Below are 20,167 nucleotides of genomic sequence, written 5' to 3' on the forward strand. Positions count from 1 at the left end.
ACAATAAAAAATTGGGCTCTTTTCTATAGCAGTTTGAACGTTTGAACATAGAAACTAAAACAAACTTTCATTGGCAAATTCGTCAACTGTCATTTTGAGGAGCAATATTCAAACTGGCAGCCCAAACCATGCTATTCATTTCGCCATCAGTTTATCAAGGAAGAAATTATAGCATGGATTCCCAGGCTAGCACAACCACAGCACTATAGAAATTTTTAAAAGCAGGGCTCAATTTCCATGTGTATTGCTAAATACAATATTGAACATTGAATATGAACACAAATACACACAAATTCGAAGTCAAGCAAAACAGCAAAACCAAAATAAAATTATAAAGCAGCAGGCAGGCTGAAAAAATCTTTGAGAAACTTTCCTTATAAATCTAATTTCAATTCAGAGCATTTTATACAAAGCTTCTTGTATTCAAGTATCAATAACCATTTCATAATTTAGTAGTATAAACTTTTTGAGTTTCAGACATGTTTGCATGTGCTGGTTTTGAAACTTTTTTGAAATCGACAAAAAATTTCCAACTGTTTACGTTTGATTGATCAAGACAAATTTCCCGCGAAATTGAAGGTTTGATCAATTAATGATCTCTACCGTGCTGCTTTTATACGAGTTTCGAGCAAAGCCTTTCAAGTAGGATCATGAAAAAACTAAACCGAAGGAGCAAAACCACCTCGAACTCAGTCCTTTAAAGCTAAGCAAGACTTTTCTCCACCATCCAAACTCAAATTTGCTAAATCATTGTAAATCCAAGATGGCGGCGGTGGACTACTATCAAAACACCTCTGTAGATTCTCTATCAAGTTTAAGTAACATAGGGAGACACAGTTTAGAAAAATTTTCACGTTCCATCGAAGTTCCTGGTGCTGACTTTGCCCTACCAAACACAAATGATGTAAGTTTCACTAACCTTTACCATAGGTAGGGTGGACATGGCAAAATTTCCCCCTCAATTTTTGAAAACCAAACTTAAGTTTATTTGAAAGTCATTATACCTTTGTGAGAAAAATGAGTGGTCAGTTATTTAAACTGGTTAAGTATTTTAAAAGTTATTTCATTTTCAAAACAAAAATCACCTTTCCAAAGAATCGTCTGCTTACCCCGGGGCCGCCAGCAAGAAATAATTTTTGGAAAGCACCAAAAAATGATGGATGATAAAATCTACTAGCCTTCCGTGCTGGCGCAGTTTTAATATCAGCCTGATGACTGTTAAACTTTGGCTTATTGCTAATGAGCTTGAAAAAATAGCTAAAAACATACCGTCAACTGCTCTAACTGGGGACGATTGTTCGAATCATAAAAAAATCTGGTTGATATCTGGCCTGTATTTTCACGTACTGTTATATCTCATTGACAACAAATTTGTTTTGATACTCAACCAAGTTTATCTAATCATACTTCTTCGTTCTTCTTAAGCTCGTGGTCCACTTAGCTCTTTTCCAGGCGTAATTAATTACGACCCTGGACACCTCCGTACATTGTGCGGTGGAGTCCAGTGGGCGTCCGTTGGGTGTACGGTGGTATTTTAGGTTAGACCGAAAACACTGTACAACACCACCGTACAGAATCCCACCGTACACAGAATTGCCACCGTACAATTGTCCGGTGGATGTACGCATGATGCTCACAAAGGTGTCGTGGTCAGTCGAAGACAAGGAAAATTTCACACAATCACGCCAAAATTTTTTCGCAAATCACGCAAACCGGATTTTTAAAGAGATCGGGATATTTTCGGAAAAATCAGGGCTAAAAATAGGGCAGAAAATATCTGGTGTCTAATCAGTAGACGTTGAAAAGCCGATAGTTACGCTGGGAACGAAGTTGATGAAATACTTTCCATTCGCTCGGCTTTTGTTTCGAGGAGTTTTTCTTTTAGTTCTTGATCGCTCGGCGATTGAGGGAATCAGAGAAAACACGCACCTAGTCCGCCCTTATTCCGCCTAAGGTGTATACAAAGGCGGCCTGACATGTCTTGTACGGTGGGAATTCAGAAACCTGATCAACTTCCCACTGTACAATGTACGGCGGTATTTTTTCGTGTACGGTGGGACATGGTACGGTGGTAAAAATAGGTTAGGCTCAGCCCACCGATGGTTGCGAGCTGACTTTCGGCCCTGCCCCTCGGACCCTTATTAGCAGAATAAAGAGGAGAAGAAACAAGGGAAATTGTGTGAATTTTAATTCACTTTTTGGAACTAATTTGACCAAATTTCTATCTTTCTGGGGGCAAAAAGTTGAAATTTTCCTATTTTTCCAATTCTTAGTGGGACTGAAGTTTTATTTTCCGATTTTTCAAACTGCCATGTTTCAAGAAAGGCACCCTTAAGGCCGGCACATACCCATACCCATACCCTTCTCTTGCCTAAGTACCCCCTTCCCCGGGCTGCCTTTTTTCGATGAATCGCGTGTCATGTCAAAATATGGTTAAAAGATACGTCACCCGGGAGGGATAGAGTCAAACTTTGAAGAGAATTCTTGCCTTTAATTTTGATTTCATCGTGTTTAAGCCACCTTCCCAACATCTCAAAGGACTCGGCGTGCGACGCCGGGTACCGGCTAGTATTTATTAATCAGACAAGAAACTAAGATTTTTTCCTCAGTAAAGTCAAAACAAACTGCGAGCAAGCTACCTGACCTTGAAACAACATGTTTAAAATGCATTTTTGCACTGAAATATTTGAAACAAAAGCCTATGTTTATTGAAGGAGTGCAGACTTTATTCAACTAAGAGCGCTCAAATGTTTTAAGAGCAAGGTTTGGTGGTTTGCACCCTCATCTGCGATTTTTTACTTGAGCATAAGCCTTATTACAATACAATGCCTTTCCCTGTTAATCTGCTATTCTTTTGTTTCGTTTAAGCAAAAGTGAAAAGAAATTATGAACGCTGACAACTAGTGACAACCATTTTCTAACTTTTCATTACAAAATATTCTAAATAATCTGTCTTACCATTCTCTTTCATCTGCTATCATCGTCTATTTTTTATCTATTCAACTTTTGGAAGATCTCAAGATGAGTTTTTTGCAGTGCCGTAGGAAGCAATTTCATATTGGGGGTTAGTGACACTGCGAGGACCAAACCATCAACCATGGTTTGGCCCAAGGGGAAAATTTTTAAAATTATTTTGAGCTCTAGATTGCTTGAAAATGCACTCAGAACAAAATGCTTTCGAGAACAAATTAAAAATTAAAAAAGAAAAACTTTGCATTTTGCAAAATAACCATTTTTGAAAAAATTAGGGCTCAATAGTTGAGGCTCTTAACTATTATGACTAGTTTTATTTTGTTTGTGTATTAGGACACATTGGTCTCCAAACCTGTCGTCTATTTTTTATCTTTTCAATTTTTGGAAGATCTAAAGATGAGTTTTTTGGTAACTAGCCTTCTCAGGCATCGAAATAAGGGATAGAAAGTACATCGCAATTTTTTGATAAGCATGATTTTGCATCCTAAAATGGATCAATTTTCAATTTTTAGCTTGTAAGTAATCCAAAAACGCATTGCGAATTACGAAATGCGATACGCTAATTCGATCCCTGCTTCTGTTGAAATATCTTTTGTTACTTTGAATGAAACCAGTCTATGTTGCTCAGATTACATTTCAAATTTGTCCCCAGGTTTTCTAATTCAAAATGCCTTTTGTTAATCGATCCTGAAAATGCAACAATATGGCGGAAATCAACGAAAATTCTAACAAGGAAATTCAACAAAATTATGGATATTGCACACCCAATAACTGTTTAACAAACACCATCGTAGCAGATAACGACACCTTACAATGTAGAAGATGTGATAGACTTGTCCATTATGCTTGCTCTGAGCTCCCGGCCTATCAGATTCAGCTTTGTCTGCAATATAAAAGCCGGCGCTTCGAATGTGGAAATTGTGTTACAATAACGCCACTCTTACTTGAGAGGATTAAAACAAGCAGACAAAAATCTCGCAGTAACATTACAACGAAGGAAGCAGATAAAGATGAACATCATCATGGATTGAAATTAGGTTTCAACGAGAGAATAACCTCTCTAGAAAGAAAAGTCGAGAAGCTAATGAATAAAAAAGACGTCAACAAAGAACAGAACAACAAACGATCTGAAACGCAGCTCAACAGCACAGAAACAAAAAAACAATCATATGCAGAAGTCACCAAAGAAGATCTACAAAAACAAGAGGTGACCATAAAAAGTTTCATCAAATCAGTGAACGAAGAGGAGCGTTGGCTCAAATCAACCAAGTGCAACATCATGGTGCACGATTTAGGTGAAAACAAGCACGAAAACGAAGAAGAGCAACAAGTTGGTGACAAAGATTTTATAGAAAGAACACTGAAACAACAAATGGGTTTCGATGTGACGATAATCAAGGTAGAACGCATAGGTGCTCGTAAAGATGAAATGTATACAAATGAACGATGGAGACCATTAAAAGTTATTCTCAAGAGTGAAGAAGAAAGGATTAGAATACTTGCATCAGCCCACAAACTAAATAAAGACGATGATTTTAGAGTATCAGACGATTTTTCAAGGAAAGAACGCGAGATAATAAAACAATGGCATCGTAAAGCAAAAGAAAAAACATCGAAAGAAGAAGACAAGAGTCTTATATGGAAAGTGAGAGGTAGTCCTAGGACTAAACTCTATTTAAAGAAATTTACGACGGAAACAACATGATTGTAAGAAGAGTGGGTTAGATACCAAGGTGCCTAACTGTAAAACAGAATTGAAAAACGAATGGAATGATAAGATCTTTAAATTGTTAAGATGTAAGATTGTTTCATAGAGGTCAATAGACCTGAGAAATACACTATTTAAATAAAATATTTTTTTGATCTTCTAAGTTAGCAGTAAGTATGACTGGTGATTAGCCATAATGAGAGAATTTCTTTTAGAACAAATAATAGTTTACCAATACATTTTTACAAGTAATTTTATTTTTGTTACATTTTTTCAGTCTTCCTGTGGGTGATGTTTTTTCTCGGTAGAACATTTTTCTGATTGCTGACTTCAGGTCGATTTTAGAAATTTATTTCTTAAATTTTCCTAAAATCCTCCTAAAAATTGAAAATTCTCCTAAAATTCTCCTAAAGTTTGACCAAAATCCTCCTAAAATTTGTCCTAAAATTAAGATATTCAGGCGTAGGATCCCTGTGCACCGTTAGGGGTCCGTTCAAAGTTCCTCAAAGTGCCGTCAAAAGCCGGCAAAAAGTGCGATAGAATTACACGCAAGTGGAGCGGCCTTCAGTTGCACGGGTTTTCTCAAATTTTTATTTGATTAAAGTTGACAAAGTTCGATTAAGTTCGATTAATGTAATCGAACTGTCGAGGTCTCTTTATAAGTTCGATTAAGTTCGATTTCAGTAATCGAACTTAATCGAACTTTTTATTTTGAGAAATTTGTGAGTATTCGATTAAAGTTCGACAACTGAACTTAGTCGAACATTAATCGGCCAACAAAGTTTGATTAAGTTCGACAAAGTTTGATTAAAAATACCGTTCGATTGGTTCGATTATTTACGTCTGGTCTTTTTCGTCGTTCAACACATGTGCGTTTGGTTTGGGAACGCGAAAACGAACGAGAACCATCCATGTCTAAACTTTTGAATATATCTCCAGAACTAACAGATTTTTTTAAATTCTTTAAAAAGGTCCAAGTTCCTGAATAGTTTTACTACTCTTGGCGAACCAGACTGACCTCTGTAGCCTCAAGGGAGGTAGGTTTTTAGTCCAGGGAAAGGGCTCATTAGATTGCGTCCCTTAGGTTATGTTTAGTTATGAAAACAGCAAAAGGGAAGAGATATTGAAGAATTCAAAAGCAACAAGTATTGAAATAGTTGAACAGATTGAATGATTCATAGACTAAACGAAAGACTTATCAATTGTAAAACATACAGAATATCACCAAAGAATCAGTTAAATACCAGAAAAAACAACCCGAAGGTCAGCATCCTTCTTAGTTTTTAAATAAAAAACCACAAGAAAGTGTTCATAATTTGGAATATTTCGATGACTTCTATCTCATCATTGTCTACCATAAACTATAAATACATTTCAAAAATCTACTTTTATTCTAAAAATCTGTACAGCAGTAAAATGATAATTAAAAACGTTAATGAGTTATAAAATGTACAAGGGAAATAAAATTGTAAGCTAAAAAATGACTAAATGAAAGGAACAAAAGATTGTCAATAGCCAGGGGCCTATCCAAACAATTGAAGTTCTTTTGAAGCTTTCAACCCGTCATTAATCTTTGGTTTTAGTTTTTTAATGTAAAATGCTTCTAAAAAGGCCAATTGTGACCAATTATCATTCGAATCTAAGATTTTACAATTATTCAAAACAGCGTTCAAAATGTGTTCTTTATGGTTAATCCCATGTGATTCTCCAAACAATTGTGCGAGATTAATGTTTGGAACTAACAGATTTTTTGAAATTCTGTAAATAGGTCCAAGTTCCTGAATTGTTTTACTACTGTAACTTGGTAAGTAAATGAGATAAGATAAGATAAAACCTTAAAATCAACCAGAATTTACAACCTTTCGTCTAAAGCAAAAGACATGCTTTTCTCGCCGCCATCTTGTTTTAGAATGATAATTATTTTCGGTTCCAGTTCCCACGGTCTTTTTTCATCCAATCAGATCGCGCAATTTCACTTTCGCTTTCTCTAGTCCAATAAGACTGCAGGATTTGAGTCATGTGACATTTCAATTGAAAGACCAGCGCGGAATAAAATAGAAATACAGGGGTCACACTACTGCAGGGATCGAATTAGCGTATCACATTTCGCAATTCGCGATGCGTTTTTAGATTGAACCAAATCGATCTGCCATGTGTGTCCCACTTGGTTAGGGTGTGTCATTGTTCAATCGAGTAAATAAGTTTTAACCAATGTCTAAACTTTTCACTATATCTAAAGAATTAGTTAACCTTTTTAAGATCTGTGAACAACTCTTTACTCCCAAATAGTTCTAGAATAAAACCTGAAAAAACCAAGATAATTGATAAAATATTCAATCCTTTTTAAATAAAGATTGAAGATGAAAATTCACGAAGAACAAAAAACCTTAGCAAAGAAATTGCCTTACACATTTTTCCATTTAAAATAGAAAAACTTCTGGATATTTGAGTTCCCCAAATATCGTAGAATCTTTTAGTGAATCTTTTAGAATCTTTTAGTTAAATCAACTGAATTCTTTCCATAGTCCATAAAAATTGAGAAAGGTGCATGTCTTGCTATTTTGTTTTTTGTATAAATTTGAAGTTGGAACTTCTTATCACATGACAAAAAAATTTCCAACATCCAATGAAACTGAATGAAAATGCGCGATTTGTATCACGTAGCAGAAAAAAGTCCTCATGATAGCAAATTTCCTGTAGAATGGCCGTTCCATTATATTTATAGGATAAGAACTAGACGGTTCCCGTCGTCGTAAACGCCGGTTAACGGTTTTTCTTGCACATAAAAAGCCTTTAAAATACTATAATGTGGGTTAATTCCTGACATCGTTTTGGCTTAAAATGCCAAATACAATAATAATTTTTAATTATACTTCTAAACTTTCTACATTAGTCAAAATTTTGTGTCTGTAAGCCTCGATGATATGTCTTTTTAAGATAACGGAAGTTTGTGTTCAATGAAATGCCACAGTGACCCTGTTAAAATTATCAAGGGTACCCGCCGTGCAGACGCCCAAAGGTGTCTGAGGTGGTGAGAGGGTTGCTTCTAGGAAAGAAAAAGCCTTAGTTGTGAAGGAGAGGCTCGCGCTTTGCGATTGAGCACTGAAGGTTTTCCCGTTTGTTGGCTTCACATGCGGACAGCTTAAGACCGGCGCATATGCAATGCAACCAACACTGAAACCTTTTTAAATAATGTTAGACGAAGTTTAATCATCAAAAAACAATGTTGGATTTTGTTGCGAGTGTTGATATAAAGTAATTCGAAATCGTGCAACAAAAATGCCACACCTTTTTATTTGAAACTTTGTGACGTCGCAGTACTTTTTCATGAAATTGACGTCAGAACTTTTTTCGTTTACAAATAGCAGTGTAGAGTCTTCTCTAATCCGAGTTTTCTACGCTTGTCAAACTTAGCGCGAGACTTTTTGTATCGAAGGTGGATAGGTTTTCCAGCCACGCGGCGTTCAAATTTTAGAAACCTTAACATATGTTACTGGGCTAGCGTTACAGACATTTTTCATAAACTCATTTAGTATAGTAAGAAGATACAAAGGGTTTTCAGGGTGTTCTACTATAAGCTGGGGCTTTGAGAGGCTAAGTTTTTAGGGCAATTTTTATGGTTTTTCTGAAGCACATATTATAGCTAGAAAGACCTAAGCTAGACTTAAAAAGATGTTGGTTAACCCAGGGGGTCAGTACTAAGATCTCAGACATTGTATGAGTACTAAAAGGGTTTTTGAGAATATTTTGCATACCACCCCCCCCCCATTTTAGAGAAGTGCTTTCTAAGTACCCATCTACTAAAATTTTTGGGGACACAGGCCATATTTTAGAAAGGCAGGGCAGCGTCCGTTGGTGGCCAAAAAGGGCACTTTTTCTTGTGTTTTTCTGCTAAAAAGGCTGTTTTTACCAAAATTTTAGAGATTTTAGGAGGGGCAGCGTCCGATGACCGGATGCTAAAAGGGCATGAAAAATGGCCTGGGACATTTTGGCACAGACCACCAAATGTTGGTCTTCTCAGGACCACTTTTCTTAAAAGTGCTTTTAAAATTTTTATTTTAAAAATTTGTGCTTTCAAACAATGCTGCTCTAGCAATTATTAAAGACATTTGACTGAATGTAAAGAATTTTCTGATGACATAAATGCTATTGTTTTCTTTAGCCTGTTGGATTTTTGAACGAATGTACGAATGGCAAAAACAAAATTGATATCAAATTCAACCATGGAACCACAACGCTAGCCTTTAAATTTCAACATGGTGTCATTGTAGCTGTTGATTCTCGTGCGTCTGCTGGTTCCTATATCGGTATGTTACATTGAATTTCAACTACAGTCTTGACCCAGATTTAAGGTTTTTCGCCTTATTTTTCTATGGAAACACTCACAACCCTGGTATTTAACCGTAGCAAAAAACTACAGAGGCAAAAACATCAGACTTGCCTGGGCTGCTGACCTAGTTGGAAAACCTTTTTAGGTTTTTTTCCTTTGACACTGTAGAAATTTGGTCTGGATTGGTATAGGATTTCTCTCAAAATATGAAATCCCATTTTCATTAATTTCGAAAATAGATAACCAATGATAATTTTGACCTTCATGAAAAATTAAATAATCAAAACAAATAAAATCTCATTTTTGTTTTCAGCATCTGGAACCGTGAAGAAAGTTATCGAAATCAACCCATATCTTCTTGGTACAATGGCTGGCGGTGCTGCTGATTGTTCTTTTTGGGAGCGTCTCTTAGCTAAAGAATGCAGGTAAAAATTATATGAATGTTTCAACTATTTATGTTAGTTGAAGTAGTAAAATCTAAATAAGTTATGGTCACGAAATTATATTGGTATGGTGGCATTAAATTAACTTACGCTTACGGTTGCTTTATTCTTTTTTTAAAAAAAACAATAAGACACTCAACAGAACTATGTTAGGCATGACGGTTAACGGAAGTTGTTTTGGTAAAAATAGGAGATGAAATTATACTGGGTAAAAGCATATCAGTTCGGGAAATTGCATAGATCCACAACGTTGCAAAATTCCGCAATGTTGCGTTTTTTCGCAACGCTTCCCTCAGCGTGCGCTGCAATTTTTCGCAACGTTTCCAATGGAAGTGTGCGACTATGAACACCAACTATGACGACCAATTTTCGCAAATAGAAGCAAAATTAGACAAAATCTGGCATATTTGAACAAAGTAGCATTTCTTCCAAGAATGATTGTGAATAATCGCTAGGTAGGAAATTAAAATGTTAGAGTGAAAAGTTTCTCTTAGGTTGTTCTTCAAAATGCACATTATTTTGGCCAGGTCTGCGAAATTATGCACTGATAAATCTGCATGACAACGCAACGTTGCGGATCTATGCAATTTTCTGAATTGATATCTGCCATTGAGCTGTCATGGGTCCATCTGGAACCGGAAGACTCAAATGCTACTCCACATGGACCCGTAGCTCAATGGTAGATATAATTGTAAAACAAAGGGCAAAATTGTATAAATGATTAATATCTTTGAAAAAGAAAGCTAACAAAAAGTTAAAACAGTTGACTTCAAGACCAGGATTTTTATACGGGCAATGGCATAAAAACCAAGGGGTGTTCTCTCAGGTTCGCTTTATGAATTGGAGAATATTTTTTCATACGTCAGTATTTCATTTATTGCATTACCTAGCCCAACACTATGCTTGATTTACGCTGATTACATCACTGCACTCTCTCTTTTCTTTCAGATTATATCAATTAAGAAATAAGGAACGCATATCTGTGGCGGCAGCATCCAAAATTTTAGCAAATATGGTCTACCAATACAAAGGAATGGGTCTTAGTATGGTAAGAATATTCTGATATTCACCTATGGCTCATACTAACTGTCTGAAGAACTGAGCCCAATACATATTCAATATCTTATAGTCTGTTACCTGATGAAGTTCTGAAAATAGAACGAAATATCGTAAAAAAAAAACTGTGTTGATTTTACTTTTTTGTTCACTTATACATGTTTTTTTTTTTATAAGCAAGTGTATGCCCCTTGGTCAGGCTCGTGTATGCTTAAGTTCTCAAAGCATCCAGGCATAGTTTATGCTTATTATATGCTTAAGAGTCATGCTTATGTTTAACTCCCGAGCCAAGTTTTTGATGAAATTTCAGAAATTTTGTAAAAATTTGTTCAGATTTTGGGAGCAGTGGAATGTAGCTAGCCGTGGAATGACTTATTTTTTACTTGACCTCTACCAAACCTTTTTTAAACAGATAAAAATGACCACTTGAAAAATACTTTAGGCTGACATATATGCTCATGTTATGCTTAGGAATTCTGCAAATCTGAGCCTTCATATGCTTATAAGCGTTATGCTTATATAAAAAAAAACATGTAGTCTGTTACTATTGTATTAAAATAAAGCATTTAAATCAATAAGGAACATTTAAGAAACAAATACAGCCAATCCCCGTGCAAAGCAATGTTCAACCTCGTACCCTGTGTTATATCGGCTTTTTTTTATGCCTGATATCGACAGATTTGATATTGTCTTGTGTCCATTAAGTAAAGTAAATAAAGTCTATAACAATACGTAATAGTTATCGGACAGTTGCGAGTACAATATGAGAAATATTTTACGAGTTCCGAGATTTTTCCGTACAATATTTTCCGAGCCTTTAGGCGAGGAAAATATACGGAAAATACGGAACGAGTAAAATATTATCCATATTGTACGAGCAAATGTCTGATAACTGGTTTATCGGTGACCCAAAAAATGCACTTTTTGTGTTGGAAAAAAGCGCAGGGCACTTTTGTTCGTTTGTAGCAAAGTGACGTTAGATTGTTGCTACCGCTACAATGCAACAACATCTTTTCGTCAATTTATATTTTTACATGTAAAATACAAGATATATTGTACTCTTTTTAACCAATCAGATTGCAGATATTTTTTGGATCGCCGATAAATAGGGATGAAGTTAGGCAATACTAATAAAGCATTTTATGTTTCCTTTGCTTCTTAAAATAATAACTAAATCACATTTGGTCATTTCAGACACGATATCAAATTTCTTCTTTAAACTTCTATTTTTTCTTTCCTTTTACAGGGTACCATGATTTGTGGTTGGGATAAAAAGGTAAATTTTATTTATTTCGGGTTGATTTCGGTTCACAAACAACCGGCCAATACGACTTAAATTCATAAGTGTTTTGCCTCGCTTCATAGCGTCAGCCCTGCTAGTTGGGGTCCCCTCAAGCTAGTTGGGGTCCCCTCAAGCTAGTTGGGGTCCCCTCAAGCTAGTTGGGGTCCCCTCAAGCTAGTTGGGGTCCCCTCAAGCTAGTTGGGCTCCCCTCAACTTTTTCACGAATCATTTTTATTTTTCTCAATCGTAGGGACCTGGTCTATATTATGTTGATGACGAAGGAAGCAGATACAAGAACGATTTATTTTCTGTCGGCTCTGGCTCCACATACGCGTACGGTGTTTTAGACGCCAACCACCGATACGATTTATCCGTTGAAGAGGCTTATGACTTGGGACAACGAGCTATCTACCATGCTACACATCGAGACGCTGCGTCCGGTGGTGTGGTCAACTGTAAGCCATCTTCTGCTTTCCTTCAATAAATGCTTTTTTTTTTTTAACTCGAGGCTCAATTTTGGCCAATCGAACGGTTTAAACCCCTTTTAAGCCAAAAAGTGAATAAAGTATGCATTATCCAGAAAAAACATTACATAATAAACCCGAGACTCGTTAGAAAAAATATAACAAAGAAAATTAAGAACAGGCGAGCCGCAACCAAATTTACTAGTTGTTATAGCGTGTATATCTTCAAAAGAACTTACGTTTTTTTGGACACAATTTTTTTTCTTCGAAAAATGCACTATGCTCTTCCTCCAAAGACTCGCAATGCTTTTCCTTAAAAAATACACATGATGACCCCCCCCCCAAAAAAAAAAAAAATGGTACTGATTGTCACTACAGGGGCAATTTTCCTCCAGAAACAATTTCTTTTTCAAAAATTTCGATTTTTTTCCATAGTATATCACATGCAAGAAACTGGATGGATTAAAGTTTCACAAACAGACGTTACTGAGCTACATTATCGATATAAAGAGGAAGCTTAAAGATTTCATCTCCTACCAACCCACTAAAACCACTGTTCATCAAAATCTCTTCTCACCAATTGTTGAGGTGAGTGAGAGATTCTTTAACCATCTGAGAATTTCGGGATCCGAATTTTCTCAATTCAAACACCGACACCTTTGAAAGACGTTGTATCTTTTTTTTTTCTAAATAATTTTCAGAAATATTTAAACTGTAAACTTATAAAGATTTTAAGCTGTTGATTTTTTTTTTCGTTTCACTTGAAAAGGAGTTATTTTTCGGATACTTTATACCATAAATACTATGCCTTTCATCTTGTTTGTTACTATTTGGGTAGAGTTAAGTATTATTGTCATTTATGAGAAATGAGTTATACCCCGTTGATAACTGTTGCGCTGTGATTCCTACTCCACCGTGGGTAGGACCCATTTCGATGCATCGGAGGGCATATTTATCTATATCGAAAATATTTCTTTGCTATCATATACTCAAACTGCACCATACTCAAACTGCACCATACTATTGGAATCGAAAAAAAACATACCCAAGGAAAGAATAAATGGTATAGAATTTGATGGTCATTGATTATCTATATTTACCTAAAGTAAAAGAAAATCATTTTACAACTATTTCTACGGTGCGAAAATATCATCTCCTCGCAAGGGCGGCGTCATTGGGTCGTGTTCCCTTACTTTTCTGTACCCTTCTTTTTCCTTCCGTCGTCTTTGTCCGTCATCCTTCGTTTGCCCACCCCTTCCAGGGGGTAGAGCGGGTGTTTCTTCGCCTCCTCTCCCTGGTAAAGGTGGTGCTCGGTGACCTTGCTTCCCTCTTGCGGGTATTGAGGGTTCTTTGATCTCCGAAGTTTCTCTTCCGGGAATTCCTGGTGGCGATCGGTGGCTGTGCTTTCCTCTTCCGTGTATTGACGGTTGCTCTTGGATCGCGGACGTCTCTCTTCCGGGAATTCCTGGCGGTGCTCGGTTGCCTTGTTTTCCTCTCCCCGGTTTTGACGGTTGCTCGTTGATCACCGAAGTCTCTCTTCCGGGAATCCCTGGCGGTGCTCGGCTGCCGTGCTTTCCTCTTCCGGGTATTGAAGGTTGCTCTTGGATTTCCGAAATCTCTCTTCCAGGAATTCCTGGTGGGGCTCGGGAACCCTTCTTTTCCCTTCCATCTACCTCTGGCGAGTCTTCAAAGTCCGAAGTCTCCTTTTTCATCTTATGTCGTGACTTTTTTCTATTTTTCTCTTCGTGTGAGCTATCCTTCTTCGATTTCTGGTTGGAGTCATCTTCCTCATTCGTTTCTTGGCTGTCTTCTTTACGTCGTCTTTTGGAACGTCCACCGTTCTTTTTAGTATTGTTATTGCTTTCATCGTCTTTTCTCGTTCCTCTAACACCTTTTTCTATTTCGTCTTCCTCTTGATCACCACTCAGTTTCCTGAAATGTCAAAATGATTTATATTCAAGACCAACTACCTTGGAACCAGATGTAGACAATAATGCTATATGTTATCTTGCGTTAAGGGGACGCCTCAATAGTCTGTCTGTCTGTTTCAATAATAATAATCGGGGACAAAGTTTTTTTATCTTTGCAGCAGATCGGTCAAATTAGGATTTGATTAGGAAAAAATGAAGTGCAAAGTTTACATCCGGAAAAGACAGCAGTGGTAGATTTTGATGTGAAGAACTCCTTTATCTACTGCAATCCCCTAATTTATCCACTCATATTCACTGTTTTTTAAAAATGTTCGACAGTGTAGAAACTTGGAATTCGAGGCTCCTTTCGGCTTGAATGGATCTGGGAGGGATCACCTCGAAATATTCCCAATTATGATTACTCACTTTTCGAAAACAAATTTCCATAGAGCAAAGATGACGGCACATGAAATACCGATTGAACATATTGCGCCGATTGCTTTTGCGGAACCAGATTCAAGAGGATCCTTTGGTTTAGGTGTTGTCGGTGTTGTTGTTGTTGTCGGTGTTGTCGGTGTTGTCGTTGTCGTTGTTGTCGTAGTGGTAGTGGTGGTCGTTGTTGTGGTTGTGGTTGTTGTTGGAGCTAAATAGGAAATAAGATTAATATAGCCGAAGACTAGAGGGAAATCTACTTGTGTAATACTTTCCTATGTAGTAAGTTTTCACATATAAACGTCGGATTTGAATTGATTTTTACCGCCCAGGTTTCATAGAATAAGATGGATATGGATATCGTCACTGTTGTCGATGGCTGCTTTTGCAGTCGGGGTGTACACACTTACGACTGTTGGTGTACACACTTACGATATTCTTAATTTTTTGGTCCAGTTCGTCATAAATATTCTTATAGAATACATTCTTATAAAAGAGAGCGTGCAGTGTCATCTACGAAATCTTAAAATTTAGCTTACTATCTACGTATAAAAATACTTCGGCACCAAAAGTTCCAGTTTTACAAATAATTGTTCCATAAGGACCAGTCCTTGTCCATTCGCTTTTCCAGAGTCCTTCTTGTTTCTTTTGTATGTCAGTAATCGTCAAAGCTATAAGGAAGAAAGAAATGATAATGAAATACACGTTTTTTTATAATTCTATTCATGATATTCATGACGTAATGTTTTTTTACGGAACTACCCCGGTTTTAGCCAGTAGTGGCAAATTTAACCTAGACAAAAGTTGTATAAAATTTGCCACTACTGGCAAAAACCGGGGTCTTTCCGTAGAAATACCCTTAAAGTTTCACAGAATTTGATAAGAATATAGTCATTTTGTATTTGGTTAATGGAATAAAACTGCTTCTTTTGTTAGACCTAAATTGAAAATTCGAAGCAGAAATATGATTTTAGCTCTCAATGTGCACTCAAAAGTCCCAAACTCTCAAATTGATCATCTCTCATGTTTGTATAAAAGTCAAGTCTAACAAGTAAGAATACGTTAAGAATATGCCACCCTCGATTTTGGTAATTTCTCAAGAATACTTGACCCTCATCCAAAATACACTATTCTTTTAAAAAAGCATGTATGTATACTACTGTTTATCTGGTTTCGTACTTGAACGAAGTATATAGCTAGAGACTAATTATCATCCCCAAATAATTGGTTAATTGGGGTGAAGGTTGCCCCTTCTGCCTCCCCGGCCACCACGCTAACTGCTTTGAAGTAAGTAGGAGAATTCAAATAACCGGAAACTGGTATCTTTACTGCAACAACCTTTTCGAAAACATTTTTCGTATATTCATCCAAAAACAATTATATTTTTCAAAAGATGAAATCTTCTTTTTTAACATAACATGGCACTCTCATCATTGAAATTAAAAGGAAAAACACCAAAAGAAACAAATAAACAATTAAACTTACTGGTATACAAGAATTTCTCAAAAACTTTAGTATTCTTGCGTCTATACCTTAAAAGCATATATTCAAGTCTACTACTAAGTGAGTATTTAACTGTGTTGCCATTATTTCCGTCAAACATGACTTTACCGTCCATTTTGTATATCTTGGAATCTTTAGGAGAATATTTACTAGGTACGTTCAAATAAAATCCTAAAGTAGCCGTCTCGCCTTCTTTTACCTCAATCCTGTTGTGTTTGGGTTTTAAACCTGAAAAAGAACAAGGATAAGAAGTTAATCTTTATTATTTGTGATACTGAATTTGTATTCGCACCCACTTTTCTAAATCTTATAAATTTAACCTTTCTATACCGTAAAGGGGGGGGGTTCACTTTTACGGTACGACGGTATTGGGCCTTTTATCCCCGGTAAATCGGTATTACCCGAAGAAAAAAACGACGGGATTACGGTATTTAATTTTTTACCGGTATCGGTAATTAGGCTTCCTTTATCGACGGTATTACGGTATTTGACCCAAATCTTTGTCGGTATGACGGTATTTAAGACCCCTGAACCCCCCCCCCCCGTTAAGGAAGCAACTTTTGGAGTTCTGGGTGTATACCGTAAAATTTGTTTCCCTCGAAAATACCCACCCACCGCGAAAATTAGTTCCCTTAAGGTAAGCTCCTTTGTTCTTTAAAAACAAAAATATTTAAATGGAGGAAGAAAAAATAAGACCAGGTGTTCTGCATTTCCTAGTTATTTTATCATTACTCATTCCTTTTATAAGAAATGAAAGGCTCGAATTTAGCACTATCATCGATCTTCACTCAAACAATTCTCACTGGGTCATAGAGATTAAAACATTGTTTTTTTTATAAGAACATCCAAAACTTTTGAAGCATTCGGATATTCTTAACTTTTCGAGTTAAGCCTAAAAATGTTCTAAACATGTTCTTATTTTCACAATTTTGTGAGTATCTTTGTCCATTTTCCTAAGAAATCGGGTGTCTGCAAAGTCTCAAAATGTTTTTGATATTTTGACTATCGAAGCCTGATGTTCTAATATAGTTTGTTCTTATAAAAAACACGTAACTTATATCTTACCGTATACGATTATTCTATAATTTGGACATTCAAGGAGTGTTGTAAAGTTTGGTCTATAGAAGTATAATGCGTGATCATTGGCTGCAAGCTTTTTGATGTTTAGGTCACCAGATTCGATAGAATATCTATCACCATCATCTTTGATTTCGTATCCTTCATCGTAGTGCGTTTTATATGAATCCTTTGGTTTTGCTTTCTCAATGACCTTAAACCAAACATAACCTTTTTTCTTTGTGTGGTATAGGGTAGTAGACGTTCCTGGACAGTATTCTTGAACCTCATATTTCTTACATCCTGAAACAAATCAAAAATACATGTTTTTTTTATGAGAACGGTGTTTTTCCATTTTAGTGAGAGCGACTATGTTCTTCGTGTGCACAGACTTATTAAAAGCAAACTAACTTTTTTAAATGATCAATTAGGTCTATAAGATCACGAAAACGAGTGGTGAGAAAAATTTTGACCATTTTGCTGGTCCCCATGTGACGTCATTACTTTTGCTGGGGCTTGAAAATGAAAGTGAAAGTTAGATGCTCATATATGGCTCAAATGAAAGATATTACTGAGGTTAAGTAAGTCGGTGAAATCACAACGGCGAAAGAAAATTTAACAGGCCAGTGAGTTTCAACCAATCAAATTTCGTACTTTCACTAGCCTATTACATTTTTCGTCCGTCGTCGTGATTATCCTTGTATGCTTAACCTCAGTATTTATCCAAGGATTCCAAAAAATATCATAACATATACCTGAAAATCAATATTTGAGAAGCTATAAAGGAAAATAGCCCAAAAAATGACGTAATCGATGACGTCATCGGCAATTAAAAAATCATCGAAATCGAAAAATGTTTGTTTCAATTGAAAGAGGCCCATCTAGTGAACAAAAAAATATTACTCAAATTAGGCATTTTGTTGAAACATTTTAGCATTGCTGACGAATAATTGGCAATTTGTAGGTTAATTGCTCTAAAATTTGCATTCTTAGCTTCAGTTGCCAAATTCCATCATTGTGGTAATTATTCTTAGCATATTCCTAATTTTTTGGCTAATTTCGTCATAAAAATTCTTATGAATTATTCTTTATTTCGAACCTCTATAACTCGAATTTCTTCTAAACTCTTATCGGGGAAAAATGTTTCATTTAGTCGGGTTTTTTTTTCGTCGGGGAAAAATTTCGTCACCTAGAGGCATTTTCGTCACTTTTTTTTCCCCCGGCAAAAATTTCAAATTCGTCACTTTTCCCGGCAAAAATTTCAAATTCGTCACTTTCACCCGCGACTAAACTGTCCAAAAGATTTGGTTTCCTTCACTAGCTCGAAAATGGATCTTGTAATTCGACGTTTAAAGCACTAATTTCGGTAAATAAAGGTGGAAAGAAATTAGATTCAAATTTTGGTTGCGGTATAAAATTTCGGGTAAATGTTTTGGTCGGAGATAAAAAATCGGTACAAGTTTTGGTCGGGTGATAAAATGTCGGGGAAATATTTCGTCGGGGAAAAATTTGGTCACCCCCTCAAAATTTTCGTCACTTTCCCCCGACATTTTTTTCCCCGATAAGGTATAAGGTCCCCTTTAGTTATCATTGTCTCTTAAACCTTACCCCGTTTTTAGTAATAAGTTGGAGATTTGATATTTCACAGAAAAGTGCTACCAAGGGGTATTTCGGCTTCCATATGTTTGCCTTGAAATTTAATAAACTTCTTAACCTAAGGTTGAACTACCACTGGTGTAAAAATGAACGTTAAAGCATATAAGTAGAAAAAAAGCTCAATTTTTACAATCGCAAATTTAACCGCTAAAAATCGCGAATCTTTCAACAAAAATACATTCATAGCGCTTTTGATTCTCTGAAACAAGCAAAAAAATTTCCATAATTATATTCAATTATCAAAAGTTACAGGCATTCTTGTTTCCACTGCCAATTATATCTGGACAGACTTTAGTGTCTACTTCTGGCTGAACTTTGCTTTTTGATAATTTTTGATAACGCTGAGTCCAATGAAGTAGACTAGGATCGTTTGGACTAGGTCGCCATGTTTTGAAAAAGAATGTTTAAAATCCAAATAACAAAAAAACTCCTTTGAGTTGAAAGATATAACCAAAAATGAGAAACAAACATCAGTAACAGATTTGCAATCCCTTATTCTCAAATAATAACATTGCTTCATACTGTTTTTACCTTCCAAAAAGAACTAAAATCTGGCGGACTGTTTTACAGTCCGCCTAAGCAAAAACATATTACCATATACTACCGGGCCACTTAATTGCGCCATCCAGTCTATCATAAAGGTTTAAGTGGACCCCGGGCTAACTGTAACGTTAAAATTCTATACCTTCTACATAATGTTGATATAAAGGACGACGAGAACACAGCACGATAGGACTCCATAGTACCAAACAAAATAACAACCTATACTTCATATTCTTGTTTCACGGTGACCAATTATTAAATTCATCCATATCCGATTAAAGCCATGTCGCCTTTCCTTTTGTTATTCAATAATAAGCTCGATTATGTATTTGACGTCAAATATTTTTTTGATTTGAAAATGGGATTGAGGTTATAGAAGTGAAACTATCATATTGCTCTTAATTGTTTTAATTTCAATTAAGGTCAATAATAAATTTGGCGTCAAATAGTTCTTTTGGTGAAAATAGAATTATTAAAGACTCAACTTCGATTTAATATATACCTTCAATCCAATTAATTTTCGCGAAGGATCGCTTTGATGTTGCAGAAATACCATATTTCGTGCTCTTTGTAAGAACATGCGTTGTTTAATTATGTTAAATATACCTCTCAGTGGTGAAAATGCGTCCTATAAGTGAATAAAACTGATTCCATACCTTTTTTGCCCTCTATCCAACAATATCTCAAGATGCGCCAAATTAAACAGTGCGCGAAAATTAATGGGAATAAGGTTTTTAGCATCGCCCTCCAATAAAGACCACCCTCCCAGTGAGCACTGCCTAAAGAGCACTGTACCTGAAATAAAAAATCT

General features: G+C 36.1%; 2 protein-coding genes across 2 annotated transcripts; one reads left to right on the top strand and one right to left on the bottom strand.

Annotated features, from left to right (window-relative positions):
* Window positions 1-726: 726 nt before the first annotated feature.
* On the top strand, window positions 727-12,983 carry LOC136799059 (proteasome subunit beta type-5-like). The gene is made up of 7 exons (XM_067055738.1): window positions 727-904; window positions 8,844-8,988; window positions 9,325-9,436; window positions 10,403-10,502; window positions 11,757-11,786; window positions 12,043-12,247; window positions 12,692-12,983. The coding sequence occupies exons 1-7, from the start codon at window positions 764-766 to the stop codon at window positions 12,775-12,777; spliced, it is 819 nt and encodes a 272-aa protein (XP_066911839.1). The 5' UTR covers window positions 727-763; the 3' UTR covers window positions 12,778-12,983.
* Window positions 12,984-13,328: 345 nt separating this feature from the next.
* LOC136799058 (uncharacterized) lies at window positions 13,329-19,647 on the bottom strand. The gene is made up of 6 exons (XM_067055737.1): window positions 19,499-19,647; window positions 17,167-17,460; window positions 16,084-16,329; window positions 15,138-15,269; window positions 14,593-14,809; window positions 13,329-14,188 (listed from the first exon to the last, which is right to left on the bottom strand). The coding sequence occupies exons 1-6, from the start codon at window positions 19,584-19,586 to the stop codon at window positions 13,390-13,392; spliced, it is 1,776 nt and encodes a 591-aa protein (XP_066911838.1). The 5' UTR covers window positions 19,587-19,647; the 3' UTR covers window positions 13,329-13,389.
* Between the last annotated feature and the right edge of the window lie 520 nt (window positions 19,648-20,167).

This window comes from Clytia hemisphaerica, unplaced genomic scaffold (genome assembly GCF_902728285.1).
Source record: "Clytia hemisphaerica strain Z4C2 unplaced genomic scaffold, Clytia hemisphaerica genome assembly, whole genome shotgun sequence".
Lineage (NCBI taxonomy): Eukaryota > Metazoa > Cnidaria > Hydrozoa > Leptothecata > Clytiidae > Clytia > Clytia hemisphaerica.

What these genes read in the sequence shown, in the direction of transcription:
- LOC136799059 (XM_067055738.1), top strand. Translation starts at nt 764, where the DNA reads ATGGCGGCGGTGGACTACTATCAAAACACCTCTGTAGATTCTCTATCA. An exon ending in CCCTACCAAACACAAATGAT is followed by an intron (nt 905 to 8,843) that starts GTAAGTTTCACT and finishes TGTTTTCTTTAG; the next exon opens with CCTGTTGGATTTTTGAACGA. An exon ending in CTCTTAGCTAAAGAATGCAG is followed by an intron (nt 9,437 to 10,402) that starts GTAAAAATTATA and finishes CTTTTCTTTCAG; the next exon opens with ATTATATCAATTAAGAAATA.
- LOC136799058 (XM_067055737.1), bottom strand. Translation starts at nt 19,586, where the DNA reads ATGAAGTATAGGTTGTTATTTTGTTTGGTACTATGGAGTCCTATCGTG. An exon ending in ATATCAACATTATGTAGAAG is followed by an intron (nt 17,461 to 19,498) that starts GTATAGAATTTT and finishes GATTTGTTTCAG; the next exon opens with GATGTAAGAAATATGAGGTT. An exon ending in TTATAGAATAATCGTATACG is followed by an intron (nt 16,330 to 17,166) that starts GTAAGATATAAG and finishes GTTCTTTTTCAG; the next exon opens with GTTTAAAACCCAAACACAAC.